Raw genomic sequence first — 15094 nt, forward strand, 5'->3', positions numbered from 1 at the left:
TTTTCTATGTCAACGGGAGATTCATTTACTCTACTGTAGATATTTTATGGAAAATTTGATATAGGAGAATTTTTTTTTATCCAGAAATTATAATTTCTAGAAATGTAGTGGAAAAATGAATTTTCCAAGAATGTTACTAAAAAAATTATTTGGTAGGCCAAAATACTCTCGAGAATGTTAGATTAATTTTCTTGATGCTATGTTTGGTTGTGTTAAATTTTTCTCTTGTTATGAAAGTTCTAGAATACCACCCCTAGGTGGTATTTTTGGATAGTATTTTGAGAAAATTTTATAGACAAATAAAATAATGAGAAAATGAAAATTTCAATTTTTTTTAAAATCTCGTACTAAATATGAATAAATAAAATTATCACCCTCAATTTTCCTGAATCTTAAATAAAATATTCTACCAAAAGGCCTATAAAACAAGCAAAAATTCAAACTTGCTTCTTGATGAAAAAGGAAATTGGAGAAACGTGGCACCAGGATGTCTACGAAGTTTATACAGCGACTCCGTAGGTGTTCGCTGGCCTTGCGCTTAGTTTTTGCATTTTTGTTTTACTTTCCTGAAATTTACAAAAGAGTAAATATTATTTTTAGTCCCTAACAAAAAATACGGTCTCTACTTTAGTCCTTTACAAAAATAAATTAGTCAGTTATTCCCTAACAAATTCAAAGTGGACTCATTTAGTAGAAATCGTGGTCCCTCACAAATTCAAAAAAGATCCATATTAGTCTCTCAAAAAGACTAAAATGGGTTCACCTTGAATTTGTTAGAGACTAACTAACTAATTTATTTTTGTAAGGGACTAAAGTGGATATCGTGTTTTTTTGGTTAGAAATCAAAAAGGATCTTTACTCTTTACAAAAAGAAACGTGGCTCCCAAATAAATATCTTTTTAATTGGCGGGGTAAGAACTGACCAAATCTGCCAAGTATTTGCTAGGCGCCAGATACCGAATTGTTGAGCTTTCTATTAAGTAAAATATTAACTTCAAATATAGATTAAAACAAGTGTCTCCTGGTAAGTGTAGTTTGAATTTCCTATAATCTTTCTTCCTTGAGTTGTTTAATAACCAGAATTAATCTGGGAAACCACGCAATGCATTAATCACGTATGAGGTCGAGAAAATTTGTGCTTAATTTAGACAGATGAATATCAACTCACCATTGGTTAGCTGACTGTATGAATTTCTTCTTCTTCTAAATAGCAGCCATAGTTGAATATATTATTTATTTAAATGGATGAAGTTTACCGTAAGATTGTGAATGTCCTTTCACCACTTGGAAAGTCGTAAACCAGATTCATAAATTCTTTGCATTTTCTTTTATAAAAACACTCCTCCAATGGAATCGTGATTATAGTTCACAATTTACCCATCATTGAAAAAAGGGGAAAAAAATAAATATAGTTCTGCTAAGTCAAATTGGGTTGTCATGTCATTAAGGAAGGAATTAAGGACATTTTAAAGGGTTTAATGTGTTATAAGAGATAATTTTAAAAATGAGTGATTTTCATATTTTTTTTATCTCTTCTCTTTATATGACTGTATATACTTTTATATGTGTGCAAACAAAATAAAAAACATTAAACCTCACTTTAAAATACTAGTTGTAGTGACGTGCTACACATTTATGCATCAAATATTTCTTATGCACCATTAAATACTTTGGGAAAGGTTATATTTACTACCTTTTTTTTTTCTTACTACTTCTTACTATCAAATTTTAATCGTTAATTTCCGTTAATCTAACGGTTATAATTGATTGGAATTTAATAATTAATTAATAAATATGATCTATAAATTATAACTGTTAGATTGGCAGAAATCAACGGTTAATATTCAATAGTAAGAGATAGCAAGAAAAAAAAATAGTAAGTATAACCTCCCCAAATACTTTTAAGAGCGTTCTATAAGTTTTTTTAAAAATTATACTATCACAAATAATATACTATAATAATTAAATAATAGAAATGCTTATGTGCATAATGTGTAATAGGAATAAATGTTAGATTATCCCACTTATGTGCATTGGGGACTGCCGGACTGGAGCCCTTGTTAGTTCAATTACCATTATAATGTGTATGGGCCACGAACTTTCTATGGCCCGAACGGGTGAGCATTTGATTGCTATGGGCCGGGTAATATGGGTTGGGGTTGTTTCGAATTATTTGTAGTCCTGTTTCATATGTGAATCAATATAGCCCTCAATTTTCATGTTTCAAGTCCAACGCGGGATGCAGACAAGGTGTTTGATTATTTGCCTCACCCAATGCAGAACAAAACGGTTCGTTGTTTATGAATTATAAGCATCATCAACCTTGGTGGTGCTGAATGCCGATGAACTTGAGGCCGTTCCTTTGCGAGGTTAACCTGTTCAACAGATTAACCCGGCAACTGGGAGTGCAAGCTCGTTCCTATGGCCCACGTCGTGAACCCTTTGCCACCAAAATTTCTCATTACCTCAACCGTGCCAAGCTCATTGACTCCATTCGACTCACTCTGCGTTCCAATAACCCCAACTCCTCAATTCCCACTCTTCTAAACCATCGCCTCCTCGACTCTTTCGTCGTTACTCAAGCCCTGCGTTCTGCACCTTCTGCAGATTCAGCACTCACCCTTGTACATGCCCTCGAGGAAAGTCCCCATTTTTCACATACCCACAACACCCTCCATGCCCTCGCCACTGTGCTTGCAAAGTCTGGTCGATGCGCAGAGCTCAAATCCCTCGTTGATTCTATCCGAGCTAAACGGTTCGGCAATGTTAATATCAGCTTTATGAATCTCATGCAGTGGCATGCAGCAGCTAGGGACCTTGACTCTGTTCTTGGGTTCTGGGATGAGTATAGACTTGCCAATAACCATGTCTGCACTGAATCTTATAACATTGTTATGGCTCTTTATGCACAAATGGGAAAGGACTCTGAGGTTATTCGAGTTTTTTCCAGGATGATCGATGAAGGATCACTTCCAAATTGCAGGAGCTATACTATAATAATCGAGCACCTTGTAAAATACGGGAAATTATCTGAAGCCATGGAGGTCTTCAACGTGCTGCCTTCAATGAGGATCAAACGCACTTTGAAACAGTACTCCATTCTGATTGAAGGTTTCCTTGCTAGCAAACTGTTTGATGAAGTCAGGACTTTACTTAATGAAATGCAAGTTGATGGAATATTGCCTAGTCGAGCCATTAGTTTGTCACTGCAGCAGATGCAGGAGGAAGGCTTTCTTGACGAGACCGACGCATTGTTTAGAGGAATTTTGCCAGATGAAAGAATCAAGAATGTAAGATATTCTATTGACAGCAGTGATGAGGATGAGGATGAGGATGAGGATGTAAGTCATGCTTGTCAATGTGATCATATTGATGGGGTCCAGTTAAAGCCATGGCTGGACCCGCGGGCTTTGGCTAGTGCCTTACAGAATTGGAGTCCTGATGAGGTATCAGCGCTAGAAGGTGCAAACTTTGTGTGGACAACCAGGTTGGTCTGCAAGATACTTAGAAATTTCAAATCACCAGAAGCTGCATGGAATTTCTTTTGCTGGGTTGCTGATCAACCTGGATTTACTCATGACATATACACAGTTCAAAGAATCATGACCCTTCTAGCACGTCATGGACGTACTGAATTGGTTGATAGACTCATCTCCAAGATTAGAACGGAGGGAATGAGATTACCATTCAGCACCATCAGGCTAATCATTGACTTTTATGGGATTTCAAAAAATGCTGATGCTGCTCTGAAGGTCTTCAATGATGATCGAATACTTTGTGGGCCCATATCAAAATTTAACCTGATGCTTCTTTATTCCTCTCTTATAAGAACACTAACCAAGTGTGGAAGGAGTTCGGATGCCCTGAATATGCTTGATGAGATGATTTTAAATGGTATTTGTCCTGATATACAAACATATTCAGGTCTAATGCATTATTTTTCACACCTTGGAGACATAAAAACAGTGCAGAGACTCATTGCAATGGTCAGGCAGAGCGGTCTAGAGCCAGATGCTTATCTGTTTAAGGTACTAATCCAAGGTTATTGCAAGTCAAAAAGAGCTGCACTAGCATGGAGGCTATTTGAAGATATGAAAAATTCAGGTTTGGTACCTGACTCTGCCACCAAAGAGTTACTAGTGAAGAGCCTATGGAAAGAAGGGAGACGGAGAGAGGCGGCAGCAGTGGAAGAGAATTCTGAGGAAATAAATGCAGTCCTTCCACTTGCATTGCGTGGTCATGTATGGACTGTCAGCTCTGCGGATCTCACGAGAGTTTATGATATTTATTCAAATTGTTTTTATTCAAATGGTGGCTAGAGTTATCCATAGGTCTATAAGATAGATGTGGATGTCTTCATGCATGAAATCTCAGCACACATTATAGCAGGTGAAAAACAAGACCCTAATTACTTAGTTTTTTTTATCCCGGGAGGGAGGGGTTAGGGATGCAAAAATTTGTTTAAGTTGCAGTAATTATTTTAGTTTGGAAAATTTGTTGTTGGCCAGGACATGAGTTGGTACTCAGAAATGAACTCTATTTCTGGTGGCTACTACATGCTTCGTTGTATTTACTGAGACAAGTGAATCATAACTGCTTGATCACAAAATTAATGAATCTCTAGTTGGTGTGTGAAGAGCTACATTCAGAGTCGGCTGCTGACTTTTGCAATTTGCAAGGCATCTAATGATTGCCATTTTTTTTATTGTTAGTGGTTATCTTGTTGCAATTTTCAACTCCTTTTATTTTTCTTAAGAAAGTAGGCGGATTACAAAATCTCTTAATATATTGTTTTCAGTTGAGATGAATATGAAGTATGAAAGCTGCACTCAAGCATTAAAAAATATAAGGTGATAGAATGACGCATGAGAGGGTAAGATTATGTAGGGGATGTCGAGCTTATGTAGCAATGCAAAAGCATTGTTACACGAATTGGTTATATCCCAGAAATAGGAACTGAATAGTAAAGTATCTTTTGGGTCATCAACAAAATTCACAAGGCCTAATTTAATACTTTAGAAAAAAAAAAGTCGACTCGTGGTTTCTCTGAAATTTAAAATAGACCTAGTTAGTCAAAATTGTGGTCCTTCTGAAATTCAAAGAAGATCCACTTTAGTCTCTTCAAAGAACTAACATGGGTCTGTTTTGAATTTCAGAGGGATCATGAGTCGATTTTTTCCCCTAAGAGATTAAATTGGGTTCCGTGATATTTGTTGAGGATCCAAAAAGTACTTTACTCTATAACGAATGTTGAAAGATACTTTATCAAGTAGGCTGTTACACATAATCCTATTCTTTGGTGTATATCTTGCTTAGCTACTGGAGACAGCTCGTTTGTTCAACTTTGAGTTGCTTTTATCAAAATTAAATGAAGGTGAATTTGTTAAGGTGTTTTTATTATATCCTATGCAACTGGATGTTTCAACATTCTAAGCTGTTTACAGTATCAAATATATAATGGTCTTGATCTTTGTTAAACGTCAAACCAAATCTACCCAACCCCAAATTTGTGGCTTTGCCCCTTAAAAATCCGGTAGAGACATTGAGTTAGTTGGTGTTTAGGTGTCTCTCGGGTAGCTAGCAGACATCGTGCAGAGATAGAACTGGTAGGAACATAAACTGGCTGTCCTAAAGTTGGATTTGGTATTAAAATATTGCGAATTGAAGATTCTTAGCAGAAAGGTTAAAAAGCAAACCATTATGGAATCTTTATGTCCTTTTTGTTATATTCCGCGCATGAATTGCATACTATTTGGCTAATAAGAATATTGACGTTTACACAGTGTCTAGGATTCGGAAATGAAAAAGGAAAATTAGCTAAAGCTCACACAGATGGCAGCAGAATTTTTATATTAAACCAAAGGTTATTTTATTGACAACGGATGCTCCATATCAACAATTCTTAATTCTCTATGATAACAACCTTCCTTTTCTCTTTCCCTTGCAACTTACATTTCTTCACAACTCCACAACTCCACAACCATGGCTGTCTTCGTTCTTCTGAGTCTTCTTCTTGCACAGATGTTGTTTTTCACTAAAATCGCTGGTCAATCACAACAGACCCATGGAACAAAATTTTCATGCCCTGTGGATTCACCTCCTTCATGTGAAACATATGTGACATACATTGCCCAGTCTCCAAATTTTTTAAGTCTAACCAACATATCTGATATATTTGATACCAGTCCTTTATCCATTGCAAGAGCCAGTAACTTAGGTGCTGAGGATGACAAGCTGATACCAGGCCAAGTTTTACTTGTACCAGTAACATGTGGTTGCATGGGAAACCACTCTTTCGCCAATATCTCCTACGAGATCAAGCAAGGTGATAGCTACTCCTTTGTTGCAACCACTTCATACGAGAACCTCACCAATTGGCAGATAGTGATAGCTTTAAACCCTGGTCTAAATCCAAATCTAATACCAGTTGGTATCCAAGTAGTAGTCCCTTTATTCTGTAGGTGCCCGTCAAAGAACCAGTTGGAAAAAGGGATAAAGTATCTGATTACTTATGTGTGGCAGCCCAATGACAATGTTTCCCTTGTAAGTGCCAAGTTTGGTGCATCCCCAGCGGACATATTGATTGAAAACAACTACGGTCAAAACTTCACTACTGCAACCAACCTTCCAGTTTTGATCCCAGTGACAGAGTTGCCATATCTTACTCAACCTCCTTCAGATGGAAGAAAAAGCAATACTAATCTTGCTGTTATAATTGGTATTACCCTGGGATGCACACTTCTGATTGCAGTTTTAACGGTATTTTTGGTGTATGTTTATTGTCTGAGAAAGAAGACTTTGAATAGGAGTGCTTCTTCGGCTGAGACTGCAGCAGATAAGCTACTTTCTGGAGTTTCAGGCTATGTAAGCAAGCCAACTGTGTATGAAATTGAAGCCCTCATGGAAGGTACCCTGAACCTCAGTGAACAATGCAAGATTGGGGAATCAGTGTACAAGGCCAATATAGAAGGTCGGGTTTTAGCAGTTAAAACATTCAAGGGAGAAGTCTCCGAGGAGCTGAAAATTCTGCAGAAGGTAAATCATGGAAATCTGGTGAAACTAATGGGTGTCTCTTCAGACAACGATGGAAACTGTTTCCTGGTTTATGAATATGCTGAAAATGGGTCTCTTGATGACTGGTTGTTCTCCAAGGCTTCGGACACCTCAAACTCAATGGCATTCCTTACATGGTCTCAGAGGATAAGCATAGCAGTGGATGTTGCCATGGGTCTGCAATACATGCATGAACACACTTTTCCAAGAATAGTCCATAGGGACATCACAACAAGTAATATCCTTCTTGACTCTAACTTTAAGGCCAAGATTGCAAATTTCTCCATGGCCAGAACTTCTACAAACCCTATGATGCCAAAAATAGATGTCTTTGCTTTTGGGGTGGTTCTGTTAGAGTTGCTTACTGGCAGGAAAGCCATAACAACCAAAGAAAATGGTGAGGTGGTTATGCTGTGGAAGGATATTTGGAAGATCTTTGATGTAGATCTAGAAGAGGATAGAGAGGAGGGTCTCAGAAGATGGATGGATCCTAAGTTAGACAGCTTTTATCCTATAGAACATGCTCTCAGTTTGGCCTCTTTGGCAGTGAATTGCACGGCAGATAAGTCTTTGTCTAGACCAACTATGGCAGAAATTGTTCTTAGCCTCTCCCTTCTCACTCATCCATCTCCAGGGACTTTAGAGAGATCCTTGAGTACTTCTGGGTTAGATGTAGAAGCTACTCAAATCGACATTTCCATAGCAGCTCGTTGATTGAGCGAAGTGAAGGCAATTCAGTTTCTCAAATTCAAGATGATATTTTTTTTTACATATCTTTACTTAATAAAAAGTATCGAAGTATATGATCAGTTTGGTTTAGGGGAGTGTTATATATGATCAGTTTGGTTTAGGGGAGTGTTATGTATTTCATTTTTCTATCCTTGTTAATCTTGAAAGCATGTAGTCGAGTCCCCAAAGCGAATAGCAACTGCAATTGACCTCATAATAAATTTGCTTCTTGAAGGTTTGATTGAATGTATGTATAAACAAACCCAGGAAAGAATATAATTGCTTTTGAAATATATGTTTTTGCCACTGGGTGCAGTAAGCTCATGTTTCATACCGCATGATATTGCATAAAGATAGAATTTTGGATTTTGTTCATCTTATAATTGCATCCTCAATAGGGATATGGCACAATCAAATTATTTTCTTACTTTTTATCATTGGTCACAAGGATGGACATATAAGACCAAAGTGTGAAAATTGAAATTTACTGGAGGATTAGCATTGTGCAAGAAGGCCTTTGGATACAGCCTCAGCTCTGTTGAATTTTCCCGACAATTGAAACCATAGAGCTAATAATATCTACTCACTAATCCCTTGATAAACCATGATCAGCTTACCAAAGCTCATATTAAGGTACTAAAAATTGTACCTGCGTTAAAGACATTGATAAATCGAAATGGTTATATTGGTTAATCTTTTAACAATACGTAAGAGAATATAGAAAATTTTGTGGAGGCACTATTTATCTTATGTGTTCGTAGTTGATTTGTATAAATTTATTCTTTAGGGAGTGTTTGGTACCCATATTAATTATGGTAGGGAGAATTAGTGTGTCACGTTTGATAGCAATAAATGAAAAAAAATTCCGAGTAAAAACTTTGCCCCTTTTTTGCTGTTATGTGTAAACTCTTGTACAGGAACATGTTAGAAAGTTCATGGATTAGGTGGTATATTTTTTTGCCTGAGGAAGTAAAAAGGTAACTGAATTAGTATGGACCAAATTACCTTTCTTTGACTTATCCGAAAAAAAATATTTTTCGTCACATTCCGTTCCGATAAAATTTTCTTTTCTCCTATATCAAATGCTCCGTTTAGAGATAGATACATTTTTAATATAACATTCACATGAGTTTACTAATGTTTAATGATGTATGTAGTAATATGTAAAAAATGTAAATTTGACAAATATGATATGCCTCTATGTTTATATTATTCGATGGCCAGCGCAAAAGAAAGCAGCTTAGCTGTGGCACCCTAAACGCTGCTTCAAGTCAACTAGCCATTTTCTTTCCTTTTTTGGGATGGATAAGGATGGTTATTCAAGTAACGCTCAAGGCGTTTAAAAAAACAAATCAAACGTGGGAATGTTTCTGTGGAGAGTTGACCATGTTTCTGTGGAGAATCTTTCGTGAACATTAACAGTTCATTGCCTACTTTCTCGCTAGAGTTCTGCACGTCACACCAGCTGATAGAGGGATTAAAAAATTAAATAAATAAATAGGGATATTTGTTTGTTTAAATTTTGGGACAACAACCGCGATGACATTTTTTTCGAAATAAATTATCTAAATGTTACGATTTTGAAAAATTATGTGAAAATGTCATGTTTCAAAATCCGTTGTTGTCAGTTCTAGCAGGTCTAATTTGTCACAAGTTGCTTGTATAATGTTAAAAACAATGAGTAGTTGCTATTTCTGATAGCATGTTCTTGTTCATACGACACATGTCAAAATAGTAACTTAATTGCATAAAAATAAATGCTCTCTTTGTTTGTCACATGTCGCATGGATAGGAACTTGCTGTCATAAACAACATGTCCTGGATCTGTTGTTTCTGACAACAGGTCATTGTCTAGCGACACGTGTCAACTTACCTGCTGGCAATGTTGTTAAAACATAGTTTCTACGTAGAAACGATAAGGGTGAGCAAAAACGTAAAATTGTGAAACGTAAACGAAATGTAAGAGTTTATTACATACTAAACAAAAAAAATATATCCAACATATATATAAACAAAACATATAAATACATAAATCATCACACATTTAATTCCAAATATTAAAGAAAATAAAAATTAAGTTCAATATTATTTATTTTTGGGAGACTTAAAAATAATATTAAATTGCAATTTTACATTTCATGTCACGTGTGCGCTGTAGTGTGTGGGGGTGCAATTTTGTTACCCGTTATTGATTAACACGCCCTCCCCCCTTCTTTCTCTCTCTCTCTCTCCTACCTCATCACTTCTTTTTCCCTTTCTTTTATTTTTCTATTCTATTCTATTCTTTTTCCCCTCTAATATTCCTTCTTTCTCTCTCTAGAATCCTTCTACAGTCTCCACTCTCCTCTGTCATCTTCTTTCTCTCTCATTTTCGTCCTTCTTTTCCCTTCCATTTTCAGCTTTCCCTAAAATCGTCCAATTTTTGCCATTTTTGTTTCTCTGTTTGGATCTGCTGCTAGCTACTAGTCAACTTTTTTTATTTGAATTTCGCTTCCGATTTTCTCAACTTGAGGTCATGGTTTTTTCGTTCTTGGTTTCTCAAATTTTCTGCTTTGCTGAATCGGATAAAGACAAAATTGATTGCTACTCTCTCTGTTTTTGTTCCAGGTATGGAGACTATGAATCTATTGTCGCTGTTTTGTTTTTAGTATTTCCCCCCTTTTCTGAAGTTGCATGTGTTTTTTCCACGAATCCGCTCTTGCTGTCTTTGCAATATAGTGTCGGTACAAAAAAGGTGAAAACCAAAACCTTTTAAAAGCTGATTTTTTTTTTTTAAAAAAAAAAAAAAACTGAGTCAACTCGGTAAACTCGCCGAGTTTACCGAGTTGACTCTTCGTTTCAACCAAGTCAACTCAAAATCCGTTTCAAGCACTGTTTCAACACGTTTTTAGGGTCAGAAACGTAGACTCTTCCGTTTCTACCGAGTCAACACTACGTTTTAACAACGATGCCTGCTGGGACTGACAATGAATTTTAAAATGTGGCATTTTGACAATTTTTTTTTTTGAAATATGGCATTTGAATAATTTATTTCAAAAAATGTGTTAAATTTGGTCTTTATCCTAAATTTTGACCTATTACACTAATATATCAAATTAAATTAAGGCTTGAAAAAGCTTTGAAATCAGAGAAAAATTATGAGTAGTTTTTTAAAAATCAAAATAGTTAGTAAACAATTTTTTCCCTCAAATTTGAAATGAGTGCCACTTCTTGGATATAAAATAGCATGTTATGTGTCATGTCATCTTTCTTTTTAGAGTAAATGTCCAAATTGGTCCCTGACAAAAAACTCAGTGCCCAAATTAGTCCCTCACAAAAATAAATTAGTTAGATATAGTCCCCAACAAAGAGAAACAGGACCCACGTTAGTCCTTCTGTTAATCCAAAACTCACGGTGCTGATGTGTCACGTTAAGTGACATGTTGAAGGCCATGTTGGTTTAGGAACGACGTCGTTTGGAGAGACTCATCCACGTTGGTCAGAATCAGTTCACTTTCATCCAAGGAACGTCATCGTATGGTTTACGATTGTTCTTAAACCAGAAAGCTTGGGATTGAATCGAAGATTGAACGCATGAATTTGGGGAAAATTGATTGACCGTTTAGTGAAGGTGGGTTTATACTGTACGATTTAGGGTTGTTCTTAGTTTTTATGCCATGAATATCTCTTCTGGAATGGGGAGCTCAAGTAGTTCATTTGGATTCAGAAGTGGAAGAAGGAGAGTTGCTCCATTGTGTAAATGTGGGAGGCACAATGTTGTTTACACCTCCAAGACCATTAGAAACCCTAATAGATCATTTTTTGGGTGCCCCAACTTCAAGGTGAGGTTGATTTTTTCATGCATTATTTTTCTAATGTCAATGTTATTAAATGTATAGTTGAGTTTGGTTTAGGAAAAGAAGCCACACTGTAACTTTTTTACATGGGTGGATGATGCTACATCTGATACCATGGAGCTGGAAGATTGGACAATTAACAAGCTGGAGTTGAATGTAGCTGAAATGGAATTCAAGTTGAACGTTTTGGACATGAAGCTCAATGATGAACTGCAGCTGGAGGTGAATGACCACAAAAAGAAGATTAATGAGCACTGTATAAAGATTGAAGACATATCAATGAAGATGCAGGCAGACTTTGACAGGGTTGAGAAGGAAATGATGCATGTGTGTAGGTGTGCTAGGGTGTTTGTTGGATCCATTATCATTGTCTTTGTAATATGTCTATATCTTTGTAGTAGGGTGGAGTGAAATGTTCATTTTTAATCTGTAATATGTATGCTTCTTTGTAATGGAAAGACCAGTGTTAGGATGTAATGAGATGTTGTTCATGCAATGTATATAATTTGGTTAATGTCCTTGAACTTGATTGTTCTGAAAGCACAAAATGTAGTATTAAGTTATCTGGAAATGCCAATTAAAAATGCAAAAGACTGTATGAACACTAACAACAAGGATGGAGGGAATTATACAGAAGGGGGAATGAGCAGTGGGTTTGGTAACAGCTTTTTGTGGCATTGGTGTCACTGTCATGTTTAACAGGGACCAAAAAGGACCCTGATGAATCTGTTAGGGACCAATGTGGCATTGGTGTGGAAAATAACAGGGACTAAAAAGGTCCTCGATAAAAAATGTTGAGGACCTATAGGGTATATAACAGGGACCAATGTGCTAAGTTCAGGTATGTTTACACATGACCCCAAAATGACACAGCATACAAAATATGAGCACCAGTATTGACAGAAACAAAAAAGTGTAACAGTATAAGTTGTAATGACACGCAATGACAACAAAGAGATTGTAAGAAGACAACACAATCTTCCATTCATTTTACAGCAATGACAGCAATGAAAAATAGTAATGACAACAAAGATATAGTATTTCACAGAACACATTCCATTCATTTCATCTGATTGTACTTACAATTCCAACTGACATAATATACCATTAAGACCAACACAATAGTCTTCCAAAAAAACAAAGTGTTCCTACTTAAAATGGCTATAACCAGAGGCATACAAAAAAAAGCCATTGGTGAATCGATTGAACAGGGCCAAAACCAAACTAATTCCCAAAAACTAGCCTAATTACAATTCCAATGAACTGGCCTAGTGCCACTGCTAGTTGCAGTTGCTGTCTCACTGGTCACTGCCTCAACAGGATTGCATGGAGGTGGGCTGCTGCCTCTTGATGCTCTTGTGTTTGGTTCAGCTGCACTTGTTGCATGCTGGTTGCTTGTCTCTGGTGCAGGGCAGCCCTGACTCATGATGATTTCTTCAACTGTCCTTGAGTGAACTTCAACATTAACCGGTTTTGTATTTGACTTTGAACCACCAGCAGGTCCCTTACATGTCTTCGGGTAATGACCAGTCTCACCACACTTGGAGCATTGAACTGTGTAAGTCTTTCTAAGCTTCTTGTTAGTCTTCATAAGCTCATCAGTGGGATCCTTCTTGGGATGCTTTTTTGGACGTCCAATAGGCCTTTTCAAGCATGGAGGAAGTGGTTTTGGGACATCACAAGCTGGCCAATATTGTTGGGAATTGACTGGGTTGAGTGTGTGTTCATAAGTGGCATGCAAAGCATCCACTGTCAGCCATTGGTGAACATGATTTTCCACATGTCCATTCTTGTGTGCAATGGCAGCAATAGCATGTTCACATGGCAATCCAGTCAGCTGCCAAACATTACAACTACAAGATTGTTGAGTTAAATTCACCCCAACACGTTGACCCTTTCCAGAGACTTCATACAGATCTTGGACCAAGTTTCCAGTCCATGATGGTGTCTAAGAATTACTTCCAACCTTCAACTGGTCCAGCCTCTTCTACTGTGCAGGTGCAATCTTACCCCTAAGGGTGTGTTTGGTTGGGGGAAAATGTTGAGATAGATGGGTAAGTGAGAAGTGGGAATAGAAGGTAACCATGTTTGGTTGAGCCAACTTCCATACTTACTTACCTAAATCACTATCCTACCATTCTCCGTTGCATATCTATATTCATCAATTTAGCCGGCGAAACTTTCCCTTTCATCATGTGGTATTGCTGAAAAGAAGCCTATTTGCTGACATTGTGGTTTAACCAAAAAACCAGCGTACACTCTCTTAGCGCGCGAAAGGAAAATATCGGACCAAATCTATTTGCTTTCGTTGTTAGAGTTGTCACTGCTTAAAGACCAACACTTGCACAGAGGCACACAGAAAATGGTGTGGCTGGGATTTGTGGAATACAAAACAAAAAAAAAATAAGAAAAGAAAGATGGGGCTGTTGTTGGGGTTCGTTTGTGAAAGAAAAAGAAAATTTAAGAAGAGAAGGAAGGACGAAGGTGGTTCGGAGAGAAGAAATATGGGGTTGTGGTTTTGATGGTTGGTTGACGGTGTTACCGGTAGAGATGGTGGTTTGTTAATGGGTCTGTGGTGGCTGTGATTTTGGAGACTAGGGGAAGGGAAGGTGGTCATTGGCAGGCGGTGGGGTTTGTGGGTCTTCAAAAAAAAAATTGGAATGGGGAGGGGGGACGGTGGTTGCTATGAAGGAAGAAGAATATTTTTACAAGGTTATTTTGGTAAAAGCACATTTTTCCCCATCTATATTTAACCAAAAGCCAAACATAGACTTTACAAAAGTTACCTAATTTCTCCAGTAAAATTTTTCCCAACCAAACAACTATTTTTACATTTTCCTACCAAACTCACTTCCCAACCATTTTCCTACTAATCACATTTCCCTATAAATATAATTCATAAAAATTTCTCTTCAACCAAACGCCCCCTAAAGGTTTGCAGAATCCTCTTGTGTGCTGCCATCCTTTGCATTATGTAGCACCTCAATTCCTCATATAATGTCATTATAGGTTTTAACCTGTCATTCACAATTTTTGCATTCCACACCTCAGCCATATTATTTGTAATATTGTCAGATTTAGGCTAGTGACTGTAGTATGCCTTAACCCAACATGAAGGATGTATATTATCAAGATACTTCCAAGCTGGTTCGTTTAGAGTCTTCAGCCTTTGCATGACCTTCTCAAATTGGGGAACAGTGGTGCATCTAGCACATTCCCACACAATTCCTCTTGTCTCTTTATCCTTCCATTGCTTGATGAAGTTCTTCCATACATGTTGTACACAGAACCTGTGGTGTGAACCTGGCATAATTTCCTTCAAGGCTGGGACAAGTCCCTGTATGTGAATGTCAAAAAAAAAGTTAAAATACAATCTGGACAGAACATAATGTGAGATAAATAATTGGAAGCATAAGCTAAAAAATGTTACCTTTTGTTGATCTGATATGAAGTTCCAACCATAAACTCCATGATCC

The 15094-nt window shown here is 37.0% G+C and overlaps 3 protein-coding genes across 3 annotated transcripts; all 3 read left to right on the top strand.

Moving 5' to 3' along the window:
- The first annotated feature begins 2291 nt into the window (after window positions 1-2291).
- On the top strand, window positions 2292-4550 carry LOC133316720 (pentatricopeptide repeat-containing protein At5g66631). Its single transcript, XM_061518502.1, has 2 exons — window positions 2292-4389; window positions 4509-4550. The coding sequence occupies exon 1, from the start codon at window positions 2337-2339 to the stop codon at window positions 4317-4319; it is 1983 nt and encodes a 660-aa protein (XP_061374486.1). The 5' UTR covers window positions 2292-2336; the 3' UTR covers window positions 4320-4389; window positions 4509-4550.
- Window positions 4551-5982: 1432 nt separating this feature from the next.
- LOC133316715 (serine/threonine receptor-like kinase NFP) lies at window positions 5983-7767 on the top strand. Its single transcript, XM_061518498.1, has one exon. The coding sequence runs from the start codon at window positions 5983-5985 to the stop codon at window positions 7765-7767; it is 1785 nt and encodes a 594-aa protein (XP_061374482.1).
- Window positions 7768-11438: 3671 nt separating this feature from the next.
- LOC133316709 (uncharacterized protein At4g04775-like) lies at window positions 11439-12391 on the top strand. Its single transcript, XM_061518491.1, has 3 exons — window positions 11439-11603; window positions 11676-11949; window positions 12321-12391. Exons 1-3 carry the CDS (start codon window positions 11439-11441, stop codon window positions 12389-12391), a joined length of 510 nt encoding a protein of 169 aa, XP_061374475.1.
- The last annotated feature ends 2703 nt before the right edge of the window (window positions 12392-15094 follow it).

This window comes from Gastrolobium bilobum, unplaced genomic scaffold (genome assembly GCF_033153095.1).
Source record: "Gastrolobium bilobum isolate Gb01-03AN ecotype WA unplaced genomic scaffold, APGP_CSIRO_Gbil_v1 utg7803, whole genome shotgun sequence".
NCBI lineage: Eukaryota > Viridiplantae > Streptophyta > Magnoliopsida > Fabales > Fabaceae > Gastrolobium > Gastrolobium bilobum.

Coding starts and splice junctions, on each gene's coding strand:
- LOC133316720 (XM_061518502.1), top strand. CDS start 2,337: ATGCCGATGAACTTGAGGCCGTTCCTTTGCGAGGTTAACCTGTTCAAC.
- LOC133316715 (XM_061518498.1), top strand. CDS start 5,983: ATGGCTGTCTTCGTTCTTCTGAGTCTTCTTCTTGCACAGATGTTGTTT.
- LOC133316709 (XM_061518491.1), top strand. CDS start 11,439: ATGAATATCTCTTCTGGAATGGGGAGCTCAAGTAGTTCATTTGGATTC. Junction 11,604..11,675: donor TTGGGTGCCCCAACTTCAAG/GTGAGGTTGATT, acceptor AGTTTGGTTTAG/GAAAAGAAGCCACACTGTAA. Junction 11,950..12,320: donor GAAGGAAATGATGCATGTGT/GTAGGTGTGCTA, acceptor CATGTTTAACAG/GGACCAAAAAGGACCCTGAT.